A 24474-nucleotide genomic window follows, 5' to 3' on the forward strand; every position below is an offset into this window, starting at 1 on the left:
ATGGTGATGTTGTGGGGGAAGTATGTGGGTTGTTCAGGTGGGTGATGGGCGGGTGCGGTGGGCATGATGGTTTTGTAGTGGTTGTCAGAATACGCTGGAGCTTATAGTAGTTGTTAATGGGTATGGTGGGGCTTGTAGTGGGTGACAGTGAGCATGCTGGGGGTTGTAGTGGTTGGCATTTGGTACATTAAGGCTTGTAGTGGTTGGCAGTGTCCATGCTGGTGCTTGTAGTGGTTGACAGTGGGCATGGTAGGACTTGTAGTGGATGGCAGTTGGCATGCTGGGGCTTGTAGTTTGTGACATTGGGCACATTAAGGCTTGTAGTAGTTGGCAGTATCCATGCGGGGGCTTGTAGTGGATGACAGTGGGCATTCTGGGGCTTGTATTTTGCTGGCATTGGACACATTATGACTTGCAGGGAATTCTGGGATTTGTAACATAACAGTATATTTTTGGATTGTGGGAGGGGCATATGTATATGTATGATCCGTGGTGGAAATGCCATCCATCAGAATTCCGACACAGAAATCCCTATGGAGGAAATACTGAGCAACTAGGTAAGTATGTATACATACCTTCCCCCCCACAGCCTAACCATCCTCAATAGTGCCTAACCCTGTACCCTGCTGGCTTAACCTAACTCACCCCACCCTACAGCCTAACCACTGTGATTTCCAGTGACGTGCTCCTTTCTGAAACACCAGTAACACACACACGCAGGTGATCTGCCCAGTGATGCTCTCCTCTCACACTGGTAACACACACAAGAGGTGAAATAGACACAAATAAGGACACACACATAAATTAAGGGGACACTGACACACACACACACACAGGATGGGTATTCACAGAGGAGGAGGTGACACACAGTTTACACACACACACACACACACACACACACAGAAGGCAATTGACATGCACATAAGTGTTGGAGGCATGGACACAGGAAAGAGGCACACAGTCACAGGTGAAGACACACAAACAGTCACATAGGAGGGGGCACACTGTCACAAAGGGGGGCGGTGCACACTGTCACAAACAGGGGGGGTGCACTGTCACATGGGGGGACCTGCATTGTCACACAAGAGGGGGGCCTGCAGTGTCACACAAGAGGGGGGCCTGTAGTGTCACGCAAGAGGGTGGCCTGCAGAGTCACACAGGAGGGGGGGCCTGCAGAGTCACACAGGAGGGGGGGCCTGCAGAGTCACACAGGAGGGGGGCCTGCAGAGTCACAAAGGAGGGGGGGTCTGCAGGGTCACACAAGAGGGGGGGTCTGCAGGGTCACACAAGAGGGGGGTCTGCAGGGTAACACAAGAGGTGGGGTGCTGCAGTGTCACGCAGGAGGGGGGTGCTGCAGTGTCACACAGGAGGGAGGGCACTGTCACACAGGAGGCGGCAGTCACAAACATTTTTGGGGCAGATGGAGATACCCACAGCTACAGTTGGGGGAAGCAGGCTCAACAAACTTGTAGGGATAGAGTCAGGTGTGGGGTGCAATGCAGTTTGCACCATGTGTGGCTGGGCTGGGAGGAGAGGTGGAGAGCTGAAACTTACCAGGACCTTCGGTTGCTGGCCTACTGCTGCACATGCAGAGTTACTGCCCCGCCCAGTGGTGTAGCTACATATGTGGCAGACCCAGCGGCGGCTTGGGGGAGTGGCGCCAGCGGGGACTGTGGTGGGTGCCGGTGACTGAACTGACAGGTGACCCCGGCAGCAGTGAGCGCTGAGCTGGTCCTGCCCTGTACATATCTAATGAGCGGGGACCCAGTGCAGTGCATATTGAATGAGCGGGTCCCTGCCCTGTGCATATGTAATGAGCGGGTCCCGTAGTCTATCACCTCACCCCTTCTTGGGGGGGGGGGATATTTTTTGGCAGGGGGAGAAAAATTTCTAGCTACGCCACTGGCCCCACCCCTTTACAGCAGAATGAAGGGCAATCAGAAGTCAGTCACATGCATTGGTCCTAGCCAAAGAGAGGAAGCAGGGGTGAAGTGACTGTGCAGTTGTGCTGGAGAAATCGGCTAATAATTAAGCAGCACACACCCATATTACAATAGACAGAAGTTGTACTTCTGTCTATTGTAATATGGGTGTGTGCTGCTTAATTATTGCAATAAGTTATATCACAGTACTGGCAGCCAGGTTAAGGCACATTACATTCCCTGGCTGCAGCAGGGGAGCGGGTCTAGGCGGGGAGTGAAAGCAGGGTGTCTGGTTGTAACTTTCCCCAGCCACAGGGAGGGAGGGCACAGCCTCTGGTTGGGGGGATTCATTCAGATGCAGTCCTGTAAGCACTATGTTGCCTCTCTGTGACTGTGTGTGGGTGGAGTCAAAGGCGCTGATAGGCTATTAGCCTATGACTCCGCCCAGTGTTATACACACACTGACTGACAGCGTTATGCACACACTGACTGACAGTTCTGGCTAAGTATAGAAGAGATTTGTATGAAAATACAGCTAAATGTATATTCTTTTATTTGCGGACAATGAATAAACGACTCTATTCTTAAAGGTTACACATATCTAAATTGAAATATTTAAAGTACCTGGATGATTCTCAAATGTACCAGTGTCTGAATCTGATGATGGGTTGATCAACGAGGTTGAAGTGCCATTCTTTTTGACAATGTCTAAACTTGAAGGTGCTGCATAAAAAAATAATATAAAATAAATATCACATTGCTACCCTGCTTATTGTTCTAGAACACATCATTTCAGGAGAATGTGCTATCACAATTTATATTTATCATTAGAATGAGAACTTTAGGACTTGCTGTCCTGATATTATCTTAAGAACAACCTTCCTCTTAAGTCATCACCCTCTGGATGTTTTTATACAGTATGAGTGCAAGTTATGAGAAAACTATCCACAGTAGAGTTTACACAATAAAGCACATACTATTAATATTAAATTAAATAATACATTTATTTAAAAAAATATATTGTAATGTCAAAAAGTTAATTGATAGAATATACTAGCTATTGCTTTTTTTGGGAAAACAAAGTACATTATACAACAGACAATAATAAACAAAATCTGATCACAGAAAAGGAATATCAATCTTGAATGCATTATCCGTTTCATTGATCAGCATTCAGCGTCTATGATTTGCAAGTGTAACAGGAGATCCAAAGTGATGCTGTCGAAGTTTACTCTGATTTAGGATTCTGTGGGGGGGTCTTCAGTCTGGGATTCCGACTGTCAAAACATCTTGGCAGTGGGAATCCCAGGCCATTTTTGCTTCTCTTGACAGCAACTTGACTGTTGGTATTCAAAGTACCGACAGTCGAGTTTCAGAAAGTCCAAGAACTGGCAAAAACAACCATAGATTGTCGAAAAACATCCATGAATTCGACAATCCGTGGCCATTTTGGACAAAACAGATCCAATTTGTTTTAAAGTTGGATCTATTTTGTTGGAAACTGCCTTAAATGCTGTTGAAAATGGCAGAATTGAATAGGAACGGAATACCGCCAGTTATATAAATTGATCTATAACAGCCGTCTTCGATTTAATAGTGCAGGAATTCCTTATACAGTAATTATTTTTTTGTTTGGCACTTTAAAAAAAAGTTATCTTTAAGTTAATTTTTGAGCATGTAAGATACTGCAGAGGTAGAAAGAGAAAAAATGGGTTGCGGTTTTATCACATTTTCCGAAATCGCACCATATCGCACTTTTTTAAATTGCATTTTTGCAGCAAATTCGCATATTTAATGAGATGCAAATTTGTGGCAAAAATGTGATATGGTGCGATTTTTAGTCATGAAAATGTGCAATTTTTAGTCATGAAATTGTGGGAATTTGAGGACATGTGCAATTTTGTGTTAAACAAATTAAAAACAAATGGCGTGGGGGTCCCGTCTCCTAATAATAACCAGCCCCGGGCTCATTGAACTGGACCGGATTAAAAAAATATGGGGGACAAAAAGCGTATGGGTACCCTGCATTTCTGAAAGCAGCCCCGCACTCTTGGACCGGTCCTGGTTCCAAAAATACGGGGGACAAAAAAACTGGGGGTCCCCTGTATTATGGAAACAGCCCACAGTGTCATGCCACAGCTGGGGACACTTTTTACATAAGGTCCGCCAGCCGTATCTAGCTCACCGAGATCAGAGAATACTGGATGGGGTACCTGGGGGAGTTGGGACCCCTCCAATAGAGGGGTCCCCCCAGGCTTCACCCATACAGGGCTGAAGCCCAGGCTGTCACCAGCGTCCATGGGCTGTGTACACCGGAGTGATACTATAAAATCGCCCCGCAAAAAAAAATAGATTTTTACAGGTGAACTACAAGTCCCAGCAGGACTCCCCTGCTAGTGGAACTTGGTGAACTACAAATCCCAGCATTCAGGGCAATAATTGGACTTGTAGTCCACCTGTAAAAAGAGTGTTAAAAAACCACACACACAGAAAAGTAAAAGATTATTAAGCACACATTAATTTTATATCTATAATCATAACACCAGGCTCCAGCACTGTCCTGTCCCCTGCAGACTCACCCCACTCTGACAGTGGGGTGAGCCAGCTGCCTCCGTCGCTGCTGACAGCTGGTATAGCGCTGTCACAGCGCAATACAAGCTGTTAGCGTGGTTGGCTCTATGTGTCTCCATGGAGACGCTTTCAGCCAATCAGGGCTGAGCTATGCATCTCCATGGTGATGCATACCTCCATGATTGACTGAAAGCATCTCCATGGAGATGCATAGAGCCAATCATGCTAACAACTTGTATTGCGCTGTGACATGACACCATGGGCTGTTGGAGCATGGTGCTGGTTCCAAAATATGGGAAACCCCTATGTGTTTTGTCCCCCCATATTTTTGGAACCTGGTCTGGCTCAATGAGCCCAGGGCTGGTTATGCTCAGGAGGGGGACCCCATGCCATTTTTTTTTAAATTTAACTTTTACATATTTTTAACATAGAACCATGCACAGGTCTCAATGACTTGTGCATGGTTCTGTCAAATTCGCCTGTCAGAACCTGGTCTATTTGTTTGGTGATTTTTAGTAATGTTTACTAAAATTCACATCCCATAAAATTTGCGAATTGTATACTTTAAAATGGGAAAACATCTGGATGCGAATTGAAGTGTGACAAAAAATCACCACTTAAAAAGGTGTGAATTTGCAGCAAAAAGTGCAATTTTTCCCTGCAAATCGCACCCTAAAAAATGTGCGAATTGCTGAAAAAGTGCGATTCAGCCTTTTTTCATTATTATCGCAAAAAGAAAATAGGACTGCATTAAATTTTACCCAATATTCTAGACATAGCAAAAGCAAAAAGAAAAATATTTTTGACTGAATAATTTTTGATCTGAATATGTTATTATATTCTCACAATATTATAAAATTATTTCTAAACAAAAAGAAAATTAAGATTTGATTCATAACACAAAACATAAAAGATGCATTTAAAAAAAAGTATTTAGAACAAAAGTCCAATGTTTTATTATTTGTTAGGTAAATTATGACTTTTTCAACTGATGTTGAAATTAATGGTGTTGTACTTTGTATCATACAAATTCACCATTTGATTTAAAATGACAATGTTTCTAGGTGTCCACCCCAATTTTATTCTAAAGCCTATGTAAATAAAAAGAAAAAAATCTATCATTTAAACAGCCTTTTGTATTTGATCTGTAGAAATATCTTGGTAAAGTTTTAGAAGTAGGTCATACATTGATTAATGACTAAGCTAGCAAGGTCACTGGAAATCTTACAAGCAACCCATCACTGTCAGCACATTATACAAGAAATACAGTAACCTAAAACTGTAACTGCAGTATTTGCATTAAACCTTCCCATTACATAATAAAATGCAACAATTGAAATAAAATTATATAGAAGAGAGCATAAATGTTGAAATGTAAAAAACATTTCATAATTTGAAATGTATATTTGCAGAAACTCAGAAACAAATGAAACTTGAATACTGTGATCTTTCTCCTATAAAAAGCACTAGAATATTAGGTACTTACAGATGTAGTGGGATTCATCTTTGCAGGTGATGGCGTCGCCATTGCCATCCCCTGCCCCACCGCCATCTGTATGCCGGAAGGGGACGCGCGCGCACGAGGTGCGCGCACGTCCCCTTCCGATGGTGCTGCCCTTGGTCGCCCGGTGCCCACACCGGGCGACAGCATCCCCCCCCCCACAGTGGCCAGAGGTCCCCCCCAGCCCCCTCGAGCGGGAGGCGGACAGTATTGCGTCCGCCTCGCCGCCCGGATACTGAGGCGTGGGGGGCGCACGCGCGTCTCAGTCAGATAGAGGCGCCATGCTGCTGGCGGATCGCCAGCAACAACAAGGCCCGATACATCTGTATATGTTAGTTGGGCGCCCACTAAGCTATTTGCTTAGTATTCCGCGGGGCTCGCTACGCTCGCCATGCTTCGGGCACGGTGGCTCGCTGCGCTCCCAACACTATATAAAATCAACTCCATGGTCACATGGATAGTGGGGGTATGAGCGTAGTAACTATAGTGGGTGCCCAACTAACATATACAGTAAGTACCAAATATTATTAGTATACATCAATCAGTATCAAGTTGTACTTGAATAAATGCCTTTTTTAAACCAACCTTTAAAAGCTGACAAAAAAAGTAACACAACATGAACTAACAATATTTTAAATGGAAAACTAATTATGTAGAAACTGTGTGTTGAGAATGGTAAAGTTAGTACATTTTTTCCTTTGGAGTTTGCAGGATAAATTCCCATCTAATTGAATTAATATATTTGTAAGTCATTCTAGGTTGTTCTCCATAATGAACATCATTTAAAAGCAATGGAGAATGACCAAACACCACCCAAACAGTCAGTATTGAAGACACAACTGACAAGTGATTAAACAGATTATCTACACAGTTTTAAAAAACAGTTTTTTGCAGATCTTCCCAATATTGTCTAATAATTACATTAACATAATATTAATATTTTTTAGTTGAAAACTATAAACAAACCAAACATAGGCTACACTATGTGGCAGTCAAAATTGTCTTTGCCTGCACTTACCAGTCTTACCAGTTGATAGCGATGCTGTAGGGCCATTCTTTGCTTTCGCCCGCAGTATATAAACAGTGCGATTCTGGCAAACTTGCTGATCAAAATTGCCTAGCACATCACACCCTGTGTACACAGCTAAAGTATTGAGCATAAGCTATATTTATAGAATAATTCAAGGGTTGTAATGCATGCATTGGGTTTGAAAGTAATCACCATAGGAACTGGGTCCGTAGTATCCCTAACAGTCAGTTTCAGAGACTCAAACTGTAGTGATATAGAGAATTTTAAAGACGAAGCTCACACTATGGAATCCAATTTCTTAGAAAAGGGATATGACCCAGTGGTGATAAAAAGGGCTTTAGAGAAAATCTCAAACCTTAGGTGCCTGCTATTAAGAAGTGCCATTCCCATGTACAAAAGACCCTCAAGAATCGTATCTAAGGGTTTCTACAGATGCGGTCAATGTGCCATGTGCAAACTTTGCAAAACCAAGAATAAGATCATGAAGTACAAATCTAATGTCACTAATTTAAATTATGATAGTAAAGAATCTATTACCTTTGGATCAAAAAATGTAGTGTATCTGCTGGAATGTGTATGTGGACATCAATATGTAGTTAGAACAGGGCATAAGCTAAAGAACGCCTTACTGGAAATACAGTACCTGTAATATTAAGAAAGGGTATGAACAACATAATATGTCAATTGCATTTTATGGAAAGACATTTGTGTGATATTAAACATCTAAAATAATTTTGTGGGATCAAATTTTACAACAAAAATTGGAGAATGCGTAACACTAAATGTGATCTGGCTAAACTAGAGATGAAAACCATTTTTGAGTTGAAAACCCTAGTCCTGTATATGTTAAGTGGGGTATTCAATCCCCACCGATATTTCCGATGGGGGGAATAGCAGGGGGGGTGCCTATTCAATGCCGTCTTGCCAGACAGCCTTCAAGAGGCATTTTGAAAGAACAGGCTGACTTTAAAAGCTGATGGGCCCGTTTTGCCGAGAATGGGTGTGAATTGTCGCTATCACGGACGAATCTCGACAATCCACGGCCTTTTACGGGGACATGCCCCCTTTTTTTGCATCCCACCTGGCGATATGCAGTTGAGCAAAATGAAACGGGCCAGGGTCACAGCTGTTGACCGACAGTCCTGACCCGGGATTGAATACCCCCCTCAATATTAGATGTATATTTGGAGTGTAAATGGTTTATTTAATATGACATTAAATTTTAGGTTCAGTGTGTTAAATTCAGCACTAATTCTGTTTTTCTCTCCCTTTCATGCCAGGCTATTTGTAAGGTTTTTAGAATATTTTTAGTGAGTCTTATACATATGTATTAGCAGGATTATATTAGTATAATCTTTTTTATATATGTTATTTTATACTGTACTTGTATTATGTATTAAGTTAGATTAGTGATGCATAGTATTTGCACAATTGATCAGAGCTGGGTTTTAGGAAAGCCAATTGGCTAGAAATAGTAATATGATCAGAACACTGTGTTTAATATTCAGCCCGGAAAATGTCAGCGGCACATCTTGAAAAGGGAAATTACTTTCAAAATTCGTTGATGTGGATGCCGCATATGCCGCCTACGCCACTGCCATTGTTACCATTTAGGGAGAACTGTCCTATTCCATTTGGGGATGGTGAGCTGCTCTGTCTTAAGGTCTGCAGTACTCTGGACTGATAGTCCATTCTGCACTCCCCAGAAGCACCCAAGGTTTTTTTCCTGCACTTTTTCTGTGTATTTGTATTTTTATTCTGGATGTGGACTTTTTATCGTTTATGTGGATGTGTCATTAAATTTTATATACCTCACCTATACCGCTCCAGTGTGGATAAAGAAAATGCTACGTGTATGTGAGTAAGAACATTATTGTTATATGATATCCGATTTGCAGCCTGAAGATATAAAAGGAGTTAAAGGATTTAAAGAAACCCTTATGGGCTTGGGAGTAAAACTTAAAGTGTCTGCTTTGAACTAACAGAGGAGTAATTCCTCTAGCCTGCTATATCGGTCAGAAGCATTAAAGAAACTGGTATGTGCATTAGGGAATGAAACCTGCAGTGTGGAATCATAGGGAGACAAGATAGATTGGTTCTCTATGGATTTCCAATCCACAAAAGCATTGCACCTAAGCAAGTTGATATTTAGTGCTGGTTACTCCCCATCCCATCATTTTGTATACTCCTGGTCTCTCTCAGTAATGTGCAGTCAAAATTAGTGGCAGAGCGCTGTCAAATTTTTAAGTTTGAATGCTAAAATGTTTTTGTGCTACTATAACATAATTATTTTATTCAGAATTTAGTGTCGTTTTCAAATGGGTTACGTTTTTAACCACAAGCTGCTAAAAGTTAACTAAAAAACTTCCCTGGAAGAAACACATCGATTTGAACATATTTGAGAAAGCAATGGCTGACCAATTACAGTAGATGTTGCTTTTTGGGGCAATTTGCATTCAGCATCTGTTCGAAATAACTTCAGAATGTGTTTTTTCCTGCATTTGAAATACCTTTATCCCAAGAACCTTAGCAATGAAGCGCCCTTGGGCTTGACAAGGAAATAATCTTTAAATACTATTTCTAGAAGTACAAGGCTTGTCTTACATGAATATTGCAAATAGAATACACTGTAATGTACAGTGACAACCCACCTCCCACACAAATAAATGCTTTCTACTGATAATTTTTCATGATCATAGACAAGGGAATGTCAAGCTCGAGATCTGTCTTTCACCTCACATACTCTGAAATTTTGACACAATGTACCCAAAAGGTATATGTTGTTATTAGTATGTTTACTGCACATAGCCATTTGTAAGCATTTGGCCTGAGAAACTGTCAAACAGAGAAAAAGCACTTTTGACAAAATGCCAATGATTTAACCTGGGCTAAAGAACATCAGTCGTTGATCATTTAACAGTGGAGTAAAGTTATTTTTTCCGATGGAAGCAATTTTTATTTTGTGTGTTAACCAAGCATCTATAATATGTGAAATGTTCTCCACAGGAAGAATACAGCATGGAGTTCTTTATTTTAACTGTGAAACATCCTATGAAGATTATAGGTTGAGCTTGCATATCACTAGCTGATACTTGCTGTCTTCATATTTTCAATGAAAAAATGAACGGACAAAAATATTGTAAAGTTTTAGGAAGTAGAATGCTTCCTTCAGGAGGATAATGCACTGTGTCATCCTGTGAAGTTTGTAGAGAAAATTTTGAGAACCACCATATCGAGTGAATTCAATGGCCAGCAGAATTGGCAAGTGTAAATCTATTTGTGAATTTGAGGAATAAAATTGGCTACAATACTGTATCTGTAAAACCAAGACAAAAAAAAAAAAAAACAATGAACACTGAAATCTTACAGCTTCATGGAAATGGATTGCTACTATTAATCTGCTTGAAAACAGTGTACTCTATATTGTATGCCAAAATGCAGTGTTGCAATTATTATGGGTAATGATGTAAATCCATAAAATAAATAATCTACAGTATATAATTTAAATAAGTGCAAATGAATGTAAATGGTGTAATTATTTATATAATAAGAAAACAAATCCTCTCCAAGCCACACAATTTTTGTGATTTTATTTTTTGTTTGATTTTTAGCTTTTTAAATTCAAATTTACATTTCTGGATCAAAAACAATTACAAAGCAAAAACAGATTGGTTTTGCCAAAATTAGCATCAAAACATGAGTATTGGTTTGGAAAAAGAACAAAAACAAACACAAGGTGGCTCTCTCATCTATAATTATCAAGTTGTCAATTTTGTGTAGGATACACACACACAGACACATAAGAAAGAAATATGGAATGCGTAACCACTCTAATTAAATTTGTCAATACATCTATAAACTTGGCAGCAGTTATATCTGTTGCATTCATTTTCTCAGTGAATTGAGGTGCCTGCCACCAGATAGCAGACAAATATGTACTTTGCAATGATCTAGTGAGCACTTCAGTAATTAGAAACAAAATGCATAATGCAAATAACTCATTTGTTGATTTTTCTTTCTTTTTCCTGCACATAACAAAAAAATTCCAAATTGTAATCTTCTGCTTTGCTATTATTCAGAAAACAAAACAAAAACACATTTTAACATGTTACTGCACAAAATTGTATTGGATAACACTTAGGAAAAATGTCCACAATAAACCAATAAATATCGTAACCATTATAGAATGTATACAGATACCAATAAAATGGTTTTAGTTGCAAGCAGATGTTTTTAAGTAGTAGAGAGATTGCATATTTTCCAATTCACAAAAATGAGTCAGATACAGTAATCTGGAAATCAGCAAATTAATTCTTGAATTTTTCAGTTAAAAATTTAGTTTTCTGTAAGAATTACATTCCCAGCAATTTGGTTCATCCCCAAGAGCTACTTCTCTATCTCTCTGATTTGAGTGTTGTGAATGGAAGGCATGTGTTTTATAGAATTGATGGTCTAAATATAGTTATTGTGCTTACTTGGCATTTCATTACACCACTTTAGACAAAATTAACCACAAATCTCCTTATTTATAGTCCAAAAAAAGAGTGCCATTCCTGATCAACCTTTAGGGGACATTTATGACACCTTCTTAGGAATACAATTGATGGTGTTGCTCAGAGCAACTAATTGGAATCTATTCATCATTAATCAACTAAAGTCTATAAATTGATACAGTAGCTATAATATGATATAATATAATGCCTTTGAATAGGCAACATCTTCACTTGTCCTGTTTTGAAGGATTGATGCATATACAGTAAATCTCTGTAATGATTAGGAGACTTTTTCTACCGATTATGGTGGTCATTCTGAATGACCTGCCATGCTGTGAAATATGCAGCTTTGTGGGTCATCTAAACACCATCTGCTGCCTGCACGCCAATTTCCATGCATGCAGGCAAATGGATGTTTAGGATAAACATCCATTCGCAACCTTGCGTATGGAGGTGAAATTATTTGATGGTCACTACCCCTCGCCGTCGCCCCATGCTCACATTGATAGGTGTGAATGGGCTGGCGAATAAGCAATTTGCCGCACCTGCTTGCACAAAGCGACTGCTAGTGAAGCATCAAACCTGATCAACGGTCACCCTGTTTTTGTCTCGCAAACACTATTTATGGACTCACACAGGCTCAGCAACATGGGGGCACAAAGGAACCATCACCCTGGGCCCTGAGGTTCTGAGGAGTACTGACCAGGACTGTTGCACCTAGTAGTCAATTACAAAAGGATTGCACTAGTCGCCCACCTGGTGTACCAATGTTAGGCTATTAACAAGGACACCCACCTGACTGGTGAAACCCTGGTCATTTACTTTGGTCCTCATACTGTGTCTGCATGAGTTATGTCATGATGTGACACAGGACGCTGCCCTTGCTTTCTTACCCTTCACAGTTTTTCTGTCCCTGTCCTGTGTCCATCCACCTAAGAGGAGCAGCTGGACAGAGGATGGAAAATGGAACTGCCAAACACCTAAACCTGGCGTCTGGCAGTATTAGCATACACCAGCACCACAACTGAAAGATCTAACCACTGCCACTGTCTGCTACCAGGCTATTGATAAAATGACAGTGGGGCAATTCAGACCTGATCACTGCTGAGTAAATCAGTAGTATCCAGTAGGAGTCAAAAGGCTAGAATTGATCAAATGATTTTTCCACTGGGTACCAACCATTGCAAGCTAGGAATAGCCAGAGATTTACATGGGGGCTGCGATGAATAAAGGCATATCCACAGCCTGGAGCTGACCTCACACATCCTCCCCTAAAACCCATTGGCATGCCTGCATTTTCCTAGGCAAGCCATCACCATCCTTGACATCATGAATATGCATTGAAGAGGACTTAAGGTGGCCATACATCAGAAAGATATTGTACCCAATCATACAATCTCAACTGATTGTAAGATGGATTGTATGCAGATTGTGTGCACATCTTATGTACATAATCATACAATCAATCAGCAGATGGATTGTATGACTGATTGTAAGATGGATTGTATGCAGATTGTGTGCACATCTTGTGTACACAATCATGCAGTAGATGGATTGTATGATTGATTGTATGATCGATTGTGTGTAGATTGTGTGTCCAAAAACCACCAAGGACTGCCGGGGATTTCAAGGGAAATTGTACACAATAATGAGCGCAATCGATCTTAAGATCGATCTTTCTGATGTATGGCCAGCTTTAGTCCATACATGTCAGTGTACTGGGCCCCAAGATTTCTGCTGCTGGTCCTGTACTCACAGATTAAAAGTACAGAAGATATGCAATCCTTGCAGTCCTACTTCTCAGCCATTGATCTCTCAGAGTATAATGGAATCTGACATAACACATTTTTTTGACTTACTGATCCATCTTTGTACTTCTGGAAGCAAAACAGGAACCCTAGCCCTCAGCCAGTCCTGTCAGCTAATTATGGAAGCTGGGAATTATAATTTCATTATGGTACCCTCACTGCAATAATCTGTTGGATTATTTAATTTGATATAGAACACTTTTAATATCAACACTTCTGATATTTATCTGCTGCAAAATCCTTTTGTTTTGAACTTCTAGTGGCAAGAGCTGGTGCTTAATGCATCTTGTAAAAGGCCTGGTCTAGCAAACTTTGCAGGAGTAATTGGGGTTTTTATGAAATATTGTAAAACCAAAACATACACAATCATCTAAAACATAATTATAAGTGTCTCTGGTTATTGGTTACTGAGTGGGTCAAATAGGTCTGAATAATATTTAACATATTATTATTACATTTTATTTATAAAGGTGCCAAGTGTTTTGCAGTGCCGTACAAAGGGCATACAATAGAACAGTACATGAAGACCGAACTTAACATTACAGTAAATAAATAAAAACAAATACAGATAACTAAGAGCACCACAATTCAATACACAATAAAGCAGGAGAGAGCTGTAAGTGAAATGTGAGAAGAAGGCCCTGCCCTGAGGAGCTAACAATCTATTGGGAAGAGGCGACAGATAGATGACATGAGGCGCAAGAAAATGGGAGTTGGCCTGAAGACAGGATGTAAGCAAAACCGAGATGGTCAAAGGCATGAGGCAGGTGGTTGGAAAAGCAGCCTCAGGACTAGGTTATGCAGTGGCACTTTGATTAATACAGTACTGTAGGTGGGACTTCAATGTTTGTTTGAACATATAATGTTTGATGTCTACTGTACCAGTAACAACTGGAGAACATAGAAAAAAAAAATACAAATATGCTTGTGTCCCTGAGTTGTGTATTAGGCTCTGAAACCATGTGCACATTTGGGCTTTGGTTTTGGATTTGTCAATATTACTTGTGTGCTTTTTTGCGGTATTATCTTTTGTTTCATTAATAATAGTAAATATCAGCTAAAATTAGGTAATTTTTAATTTTTACTATATTAAAAGGTAATTTCAGTGTCTATTTATAGTTATACAATATTAGTAAAACAAAAATATAAACAGACAATATTAGTACAACAAAGATATGTTTATAAGGGTGGTAGAAACCCCACACTGAGAAGACTGCTAGCACACCTGCACTGCAGACACTGCCAGAAAATCCACACTGCCAACACCTCCATGCTGAGCACCCCTACACTGAGAACGCTGCTGGCACTCCTGCACAATTGAAACACTCAACACTCCCACATTGAGGACACAACTGACACCATGTACTGAGGAACCTGTTAGCACCCCTGCATTGCGGAGAAATCCATTACTCTGTCATAGTAAGTGCACTATTGGTGCATCCACAATGCATTGGTTCTACTATATTTGACCTGCATTGTAACCTACATTGTATCTAACCGCACTGTATCTTACTTGCCCTATATGCAACCCGTAAGTACGGAACACTGTTTTTTGGGGGAACTTCTTAATAAAAGAATGAGTGGACCTGGGTGACAGGAGAGAGGTACATATTGGGCACTGAGAATAGGTATTTGCAGGGTGCATGTGCTCTTGCGTAAGGTGCATCCACATTTGCTGTTGCTATTTACATATGGTTCAGGGCATTTTCTTCTTTCAGGTTTGTTAAATACTTCTACTTTAGATCAATAATACTCCGCACATGATTCTTAGTAAATATCTGTGTTCTTTTTTTCTCTATTGAAAGCACTTGCGAGTTGGTTGAATTGATTATTGATAATACATTTCAACTTTGCAAAACATTTTAGATAAAAATAACTGCTGTGTATTTTTGTGCCACTATTTTGTTGCTTAGTTTAGCCCGGTAGCCTTTGGCCCAAGTTGGTGAACAATATTGTTAGGTGTGATTTGATCAGAATTAAGCGAGAATGACTGGAAATTAGTGTTATTGGGGTTACTAATACTCAATCAACAATAAAGACATACGTGATTTTAGATTTTTTGTTACATTTTGGTAAAAAATCCAAAACCAGTCACAGCCAAAAACAAATCCAGAACCAAAATCAGCAAACATCGCCTGGCTCACATCTCTTTTTCTAGCACTGCAATCTGTTTTACGGGCAAAATGAGCAGAACAGGGAGAGTTGTTTGGGTACAACTCTGGTACCCAGTCTACCAAAATAACACCCTTGATATCAAAGAAAACAATTTATAATCGCTTTAAATATTAATGAGTCTTCTTCATTCTTGGTGGGGAGTATGTTTTTCAGTGCATGAACTAGCATTTAGTCTCAGGATCCGCTTTCATTGTAGACTATGAAAAATGCAAACATACTGTACCTATTTAATGTGGCTGGTTTTTCTGCAGAAGCAGATTTGACTTTGTAAAAAAGTCAAACCTGCATCGGTGGAAAATTGTCAAAAAATGCTGCATTTTCGACTAAAACATGTGAATCAGCAAATAATTCACTGACCCACAGGTTTTCCAACAATGCCAATTTTTCAGACACTAAAAAAACTGGCACATAGGGGGTATTCAATGTGAGGGTTATGGCAGTTGAGCTTGCTCGTCCGCAGTGACCCAGTCCCGTTCTCCGTCAGCTCGACCGAGAACATGCAGGCGGGATTCAATGTCCCACCTGCCGGGGAGCGAGAAGGGGGTGTAACTGCGAGCTGCGAATGGGAAGAGGCAAGCTGCAGCTGGCAGCTCATCACTTCCAGGCCGTTCTTGGCAGAACGAGCCCGACAGCTTGTGATGTCGGGCTCATTCTGTGGAGATACCCTGCTCAATGCTGTTGGGGAAATCAGCATTGAATAGGGCCCGGCGGGCATCTCCCCAACGGGAGATGCTTGCCGGTGATGAATATCCCCCTTAGATTGAATAGATTGAATTAATATTTGATCGGAAACCCCCTATAAAAAATATGAATATGCTTGAATTTGTTGCAAAATGTCTTTACAAAATCCCTTTTGGTTTTCTTTCTGCTCAACAGTCAGAGGACTGCACAAACTTTTGTCATGTTTAGATGAAAAACTTGGCTAGAGTAATGGAGCCCATACACGCTCCGTTGTGTCCGGCTCCGTTCTGTACTATGCGATGCGCGCTCCCGCACATCACATAGTACGGTACAAAAAGTATGTGCTGCACATACTTTTTGTACTAGCTACACATCGTATCGGATCGCAGTGCATGCACAATGCATGCACAAGGCATGCGATCTGATACAATGTGTACTTTAAAAGTACATAACGTAGCCGCAAAATGGAGCGTGTATGGGCTCCTTAAAGCTGTGTTTAATTCTGGCTCATGGCCAATTTGACTATCCAGATTAACTATCTGATTTTGGCTAACTGCACTTTAGACTCGGCCAAATACATTCTACAGGCGAGATAGTCAAGATAGACTTGCCTGCACAGTCTATTTGTTTATGCGACACTGACTAAACGGGGGCACGCATCCAGATCAAATTTGCATTGACTTACTTTCTATTCGATTTTCACTATATAGTGAAAATCGATAGCAAGAACTGCACTGTGTATATACACAGCTTAACAGCATCTTTGTCATCATGTCATTCTCTCCCCATCCATCCCTCACTGCATTGTGCACTAGGCTGTCACCTGCACACTCTTGTGGATAATCCAGCTCTGGTGTGAAGTAATAAAATATATGTTTTGTTTATCTGTTCTCTTATCTAAAATCTTGAAATCTAAATTATTAACATTAATGCCACACAAAGGTATTTCTTAAGAATGTGATTTTTAGATATTCTCGGAGTTTATGGGAAAGGTATGGTCACCTGAGGATAAGCTTGTGTTAGATTTTCTTTTCACTATCCAGTTCTGTAATCAATGACCTTACTGACAGTAGATCTCAAAGCTGTGTCTCTAGCTGTGCAGTAGATTTTGTTACTGCTATTAAATAAATGAATGATGATTCATCTATGTATCCAGTAATATGTTTTTGAAGAGTCTTGTCACGAATATTCAAGATTAAATTCTAGGAATGAGAACAGAGGTACAATATAGCTATTCATTATTAATAAATGAATCACTGACAAAAAACTGTTACATGGATTCAACAACTTGAGAGCATTTAATGGTATCTATGACTCGTATAGAACGGTGTTAAATTTAAGTATTAAAGAACTGCATGTTTGGCCCACAAACTATAATATCTTATTACCACAAACTATAACAATTAAAAAGTTTTGTGATTTCAATAAAATGTTTTAGCTGAGATGCTTATAGCTTTCCTGGAGATATACTGCGCTAATAAATCAAATCAAAAATATATTTTAAAATATTAAAATACTTAATTTTAATAAACATATACAGGTTGAGTACAAATATCCATTATCCCAAAAAATTCCAAAAACCATACATTTCAGAAAGTTTGCTAAAAGCACTACTGAGACATATGTAACTGGCACTACTGAGGATATGATATGTAATTGGCACTAAATATTTGCAAGACAATTATTGCTTAGCATTCAAATTCAGTGTCTGAGATAGTACACAAACTTTGTTTCAGGTTTTGAAACCTTGTTTCATGCAAAAATATAATATATTTATGTGTATTTCATGTGGTTGATGTGTTTGTACAACATAAATGCAAGATACCTCAAGATAAATTATTGAAATATAAAAATATTCTGAAATACGGAATAATCCATTATCCAAAATTCTTCTGGTCCCGAGCATTTTGGATAAGGGATACTCAACCTGTATTACATATAATAAAAAAGCATGCTGATAGTCAAATAATATATTAATAACAAGAAGGTGCATGCACTGTATGTTGAGTGTTATAGTCACTCTTAGCCTCTGATCCTGAGTTGTACAATTATGGATAAATGTGTTTTAAAAAATAGATTGTTGAAGGGTTCCTCCAAATAATTGGTCACGGAAATGTCCAGGTACCTCAGTAAAAGCTGGTGAGGTGGCTTCCCTCTGGTGAGATGGTAGGGTGCTGTATGGTTGCAGCAGGCTGAAAATACCTACAGTATCTCCCTTGCACCAGTTGTTGAGGACAAATTCATGCAAATTCACACCTTGAAAAAGCTTTATGCTACAGAGTGAAACGCATTGGTGGAGAAGTGCCAACAACTGGTGCTATTTATATTAAATTTATTTACAGTTTCTTATATAGCGCAGCAGATTGAAATAGCAAACTGGGCAAAACAGTTTGGAGGTCCCTGCTACAAGTTTACAATTATAACATATCACAATTATATGCGATATATATTTATTAAAATTATTTATTTAAAATATCTTTTTTGATTTATTAGTGCAGTATATCACCCTCCTTTCTGTATATTTATGCTTAAGAGTTTGACACCCCTGACAAATTGCTCCTGCTTGGGTTAAACAGCTCTTTCTAATAAGCAGCCTACTGATACTGATATCTTGATATCTAATCATAGCTTTCCTGGAAACACTGATCAAGTCCAAAAGACTGCAGCTGTGAAAGACATCCTGCTTTTCAGATGCCCATTAAGCATGGATTGATCATAATAAGGTACAGTAGGTGTATAAAAGAAAGCAAAAAGACATGTATTAGTGCAATGTCTATATTGCTAACAGAGAAGGGGGAGGTAGGGTCCAAATATAATGGATGGGTTCCCGTACCCCCATACCCTCACTCACACAAAGTGTGACCCTCAGGGTCCACTGGGACGATTTGGGGGTTTTAGTTTGCAAGACCCAACTCAGTCTGTGGCCCTAAAGATACCTTGATAGGAGAGGTATTGCGTCCGTACATGTAAGTACGGTACAAATATTTACTTATCTTCTAACAAATCCCCGCTTGCTCACGGAGGTGTCCCAAGAAAGACCCAAAGATACCTTGATGTGTCTGCACACTGATCACTTTGTGTGAGTGAGGGTACCGGAAACCATCCATTATATTTGGACCCTAGCTCCCCCCTTCTCTGTTAGCAATATAGACATTGCACTAATACATGTCTTTTTGCTTTATTTTATACACCTACTGTACCTTATATGAGACGTCTACAAATAACCACGCCTCTAAGGGGATAAACAAAGTATCCAGCACCCATTATACTTTGGTTTTCCCAAGAATATCGACCACAAGAGGATTTTGGTGATGATCACTTTCCATTGCACTGCAGCAGGATTCTGGCTTTGCGCCTTGGGTCTATTTCACCCTTCTTTACATTGAGGCAATCCTCCATGACCATTGGAACTTATTGATGTTGGACTAATACTTAAAAACACTGCTATCACCAAAATCAAATATTATATAGAAAACAAGACAGAAATCTAAAACAGGAGTTAAAAACACAGCTTTTTCCACATTTATAACAAAATCATCATGAAAGTTTCTAAAGGATTTCTCCCATGTTTAAGATGCATGGGCTGCAAACAACAAAGAAAACACCCACAACACCTATAACTACATTTTGCTCAATAAAAAAAAAGACTATTATTATTATAATTTTATTTATAATGTGCCACAAGTGTTTTGCAACGCCGTACAAAGGAACAATACAGGGAGACAAAGCTTGGCATAACATTGAATAAATAAAAATACAGTACAAATAAAGAGCGCCACAGATCAATACACATTACAGCTTAAATGTAAGTATTGAGGACTCAACATACAACTAGAGGCTTGAGGCCAATGATGGAGAGGACTATGCAGACGAAGATGGTCACTGAGTGTTGGTGTATAGGAGAGCTGTGAGTGAAATGTGAAGAGAAGTGGGCTTTGACAACAGGAGGGAAGAGGGCCCTGCTCGGTGGAGCTTACAATCTAGTAGGGGAGACAGACAGATTACAAGAGGTGCAAGCGTGTGGGTGGTGGTTAGATAGCAGGATATAAACAGACAAGGGGTCGGAGAACCAGCTGCTTTATGCAGTGGAAGGGTATGCTTTGATGAATAGGTGAGTTTTCAGTGCCCGTTTGAAGCTTTGCAAGGTCGGGGAGAGTCTAATGGAGCGAGGAAGTGCTTTCCACTGAAGGGGTGGAGCACGGGCAAAGTCCTGTACTCTAGCATGGGAAGCAGTGATCAGGGTGGAGGAGAGATGACAGTCGTCAGCCGACCGTAGAGGGCGGGAGGGTGTATGAATGGAGATGAGGTTAGAGATATATGGAGCAATGGAATTAGAGATGGCCCTGTATGTGAGTGTGAGGTGTTTGAAGAGGATTCTGTAGGGGAATGGAAGCCAGTGCAGATTTTGTTGAAGGGGAGTGGCAGAATTAGAGCAGCGGGAGAGGAAGATAAGCCTGGCTGCAGCGTTGAGGACAGATTGGAGAGGAGCCAGTTGGGATCGAGCGAAGCCGGTGAGGAGAGCATTACAGTAGTCAAGACGTGAGATGACCAATGAGTGGATGATCAGCTTAGTCGCACTCTGTGAGAGAAAGGGCCTATGAAATAAGACAACAATTAACATGTGAAATCAAGGGAATAATCTATTTCCTCGAGTGCCCCTGTGGCCTCCAATATGTAGGCCAAACAAAAAGAAAAATGAAAGCTTGATTAGTTGAGCATATCTACAACTTAAAAAAGTACTTGACGCACAGTGTGTCCCATCTTTTTATAGATAAACATAACCAAAATCTAAAGGGATTTAAAATTAGGGCCATTCAGAAATTCCAAATCAACTGGATTACACATAAAACAACACCCAAAGAATTCTAATCAAGACATGTGCAATCCACCTTTCTAAAGACAACTTACATTAAAACAAAGCTGATTGAAGAAAATTGACAATACATAGATACCATACCTCCCCATCTGTGTCACCCATGTCTGCCCCTTCCCTTCATGTGCTTTTCCTACTCTTACTACTACATCATACTCCCTTCAATGGCATCTAATCTCTCAGTTTTCTGCCACCCTGATACTTATTTCAGCATTGTTTGCTGCTGCAGCTATGTTTCTATACCCTGTACTTGTTCTACATTGTCTTAAAGTGTAACCCATTGTGTTCTTGTGGTAGGAATTTTTTAATGTACTCTGTAATTGTCCCTAGTGACACTGTATAAAAGTTTTTTTGTTAAATCTTTTTATTGAAAGAATAGTGTATAACAGTTGAAAAGACATGACAGATGGTATAATAAATAGGGGGTACTATGTCATTTGTCCACTGCAATTTAAGGTTTGTTCCATCTTGTCTCTGAGGATGAGGAAAACAGAAGTAAATAAAGTGGTTTGTGTGTAGAGCCCCGATTTATAATGTATTGTAAAGGGTCTGATAGGGAGAAAGGAGTCTTAGAGGTATTCTTTGCTGTAGGGTTGTCAGGTAGTGTCTAGCCTGGAGGTACATGAAGAAGTTTTATTGGGGTAATTGAAATTCAGTCCGAAGCCGTATAAATAAAAGTTAATAATAACAATGAAACTCTGCAATATCAACACCAGTACGCACATCATATCCAACAAAACATTGCATGACCACCTGTATTTTTCTTACTGTTTTATGGAGCCTTCAAACATAGAGATTCTCCCTGAGCTTCGCTGAATCTAGATCGACCAAAAACGGTCAGCAATGTACACCAGCAATTAAGCATAGTGATTAAGCATGGGGGATTTAAGTTAAGCAAGTAAAATTAAGCATGGTAGAATTAAGTTAAGCAAGTTAATGCAGATTGCTGATCGCTATCGCCCACTACACAAAACACGGGCGATCTAGTCAGATTGCTTAGCAGTCTCTTGCTAAGCGATCTGACTAGATTTATTGGTTATACATCTCCCAGGATAGCGACATGCAGGGCCGCACATCGCTATCACTATCGACCCTACACACACAGCGATGTGTGCTTAATTTCTAAGCAATCTAGTCAAATTAAGTCAGATTGCTTAGAAAATGGCCCTTTATCTGCAACGTCTTTAGGCCCCATAAGTTTATGTATTGAAAATCAACATCTACTGACCAAATAATTTAATAAAAAAATGTTTAGAGCTTTATAATGAATTCAAAGGGTCCTTTACAAAAAACAATATGTTATGACTTTAAGGTTTAACTAGCAAAATTAGGAAATTGTTATGTCTGACGATCTTTACCTTATTTTGTTACTTTTTATTTATATTTATCTTATAAAAAGTCATATTAGAATGGGAATATATTATCTGTTAGCAAGACAATATATAGTACAATTCTAATGTATCCCCTTTAAATAATTCAAACAAATCCGCACAGTGCAGACAAAGAGCAGAAAGAGCTTCCTCTGTTGTTAATCACTGTAATTAAAGTCCATATGATATTGATATCTACATGCAATTGTATGTAATCTGTTGCTGGCACTAAAAGCTGTGTACATGTTTTGATGTTAATCTTTGTCTTCCAGGGGGAACAAAAAAACAAACAGATTGAAAATAAACAGATGAAAGTATAGATTATATTGTGCAGGCACGCTTAAACTTCCAGCATCTGCAATTTCATTTCATGTGCTTTGTTAATGACTGTATTAAAGCTTGCATTCATCAACAGGTGCCAGGAAACAAAGCAGGAACTGAAAAATACAGCTCAAACATTATAACATAATAAAAAATGATATATCATAAAACACGCAATCATTTCTTTCACCGAGTCCCATCTGGAAGTAAGAAGCCCTTTTATCAGACCGCTATATAAAAAAAATCTAATTTAAATCTCAATACATAATACACCATGTGATTTTTTTTTTTTACCCAGCTGCTCCAAATTACGGTAGGTTTATATATACAAAGACAATTGAAGAGTATGAGACCACAATATATATTTTATTGACATTACATCACATGCATTTTACCTCTTCTCTAGGTCATTTGCTCTTTGAGAGCACTTTAAAGGAATAAGTGGTCTAAATGATATTTTTCTATTAAGTGATTTCGGGTTAGTTGAAGTCTATTTTACAAAGGAACACTACTGTAATTAATTAAAGCCATTGCAAGCAATGTTGAGAGGTGATAGTTTTAATGTATAAATAATGTCTGATATGGTTCCTTGAGATACAATATTTTAAATGTGGAATCAAGCAAAACTAATGAAAAAGGTTTTATAAAACAGACATGATCAGAACTTTTGAAACGGTTTAATTATGATACCAGGTCATATGTTCCTACCCTCCTGGAATGGCCGGGAGGCTCCCAAAAAACCAAGTGGCCCTCCTGGTCCCCTGGAAAGGTGCGCTCCTCTACATCCTGCCTGGTACTCTGCATCCCCCTCAGCCACTGACGCACATTCCAGAAATACCATCACTTCGGGGAGGAAGTGGAACTAAATTAGGAAAATTGCATAATTATAGCTCCGCCCTCACCTTATATACCAGCAAATTGCAGTATTTGTTTGGAATGAGGAGGGACTTTATGATATCATAGTCCGTTCACACACCAAAGTGATCCTGAGCATCTCCCAGAGAGGAGCAGCAAAAAGTACGCAAGTGTGCATTAGGTACCAGTGCTGATGCTAGTCCATAATCTATCCCCCCAACTCTCAAATGTAGGGTTGCTATACTATACCTATACTCATGGACACATATTAATTAAATAGGTTCTGTGACTTCAAATCTGCAATTCACCTGCCTTCTATCAAACACAGCACATTTCCTTTGTTAAAGGGATATTATATAGGTGACATTAACCCATGTCACAATTGGGGGTGGTCATTTCATCACTCCTGCCAAACAAAGCAAAAGGAAATAGTAAATAGGGCATCTTAGACTTGACTATACCTTTTCTATTTATGGAAATCGATGTACAGTAGGACTTCTTTTGCTCTTTTAATAATCCACATTAAAATTCTATTGCAGAGATGGTCATAAAATATGTCTATATATATATATATATATATATATATATATATATATATATATATATATATATATATATATATGGTACTTCCTCATCTTTGCGGCCACCACTATGCCAGCAATGTTAGCTACTTAACCACTACGTAAGGAATTTCTGTGAGGAAGTACCCCACCCTCCTGTGTCCATGTCACCCTCCTGTGTCCATGCCACCATCTATTACCTTTTTTGTAAAGTCATGGTGAGCAGAGCAAGCCACTGAGCCTGAAGAGTGGCGAGCGAACAATGAGTATACAAGTTCCGTAGCGTAAGTGGTGGCCGCAAAGATGAGAAAGTG

The 24474-nt window shown here is 39.5% G+C and overlaps 1 protein-coding gene across 3 annotated transcripts in view; it reads right to left on the reverse strand.

Annotated features, from left to right (window-relative positions):
• LOC146062602 (uncharacterized) overlaps window positions 1–24474 on the reverse strand; it is a 223524-nt gene that overhangs the window by 90370 nt on the left and 108680 nt on the right. For 2 of the 3 annotated variants that reach the window (XR_014471416.1, XM_083174688.1), the window contains exon 7: window positions 2547–2645. The exons of the other annotated variant lie outside the window; for it this stretch is intronic. Coding sequence is in view for 1 of the 2 variants with exons in the window: in XM_083174688.1 (XP_083030814.1) it covers window positions 2547–2645 (99 nt within the window). In the remaining variant the exon portion in view is untranslated. The remainder of the gene's footprint in view (window positions 1–2546; window positions 2646–24474) is intronic. 3 annotated transcript variants of the gene reach the window in all.

The sequence above is a fragment of the Crinia signifera genome, chromosome 3 (assembly GCF_055691185.1).
Source record: "Crinia signifera chromosome 3, ASM5569118v1, whole genome shotgun sequence".
Classification (NCBI taxonomy): Eukaryota; Metazoa; Chordata; class Amphibia; order Anura; family Myobatrachidae; genus Crinia; species Crinia signifera.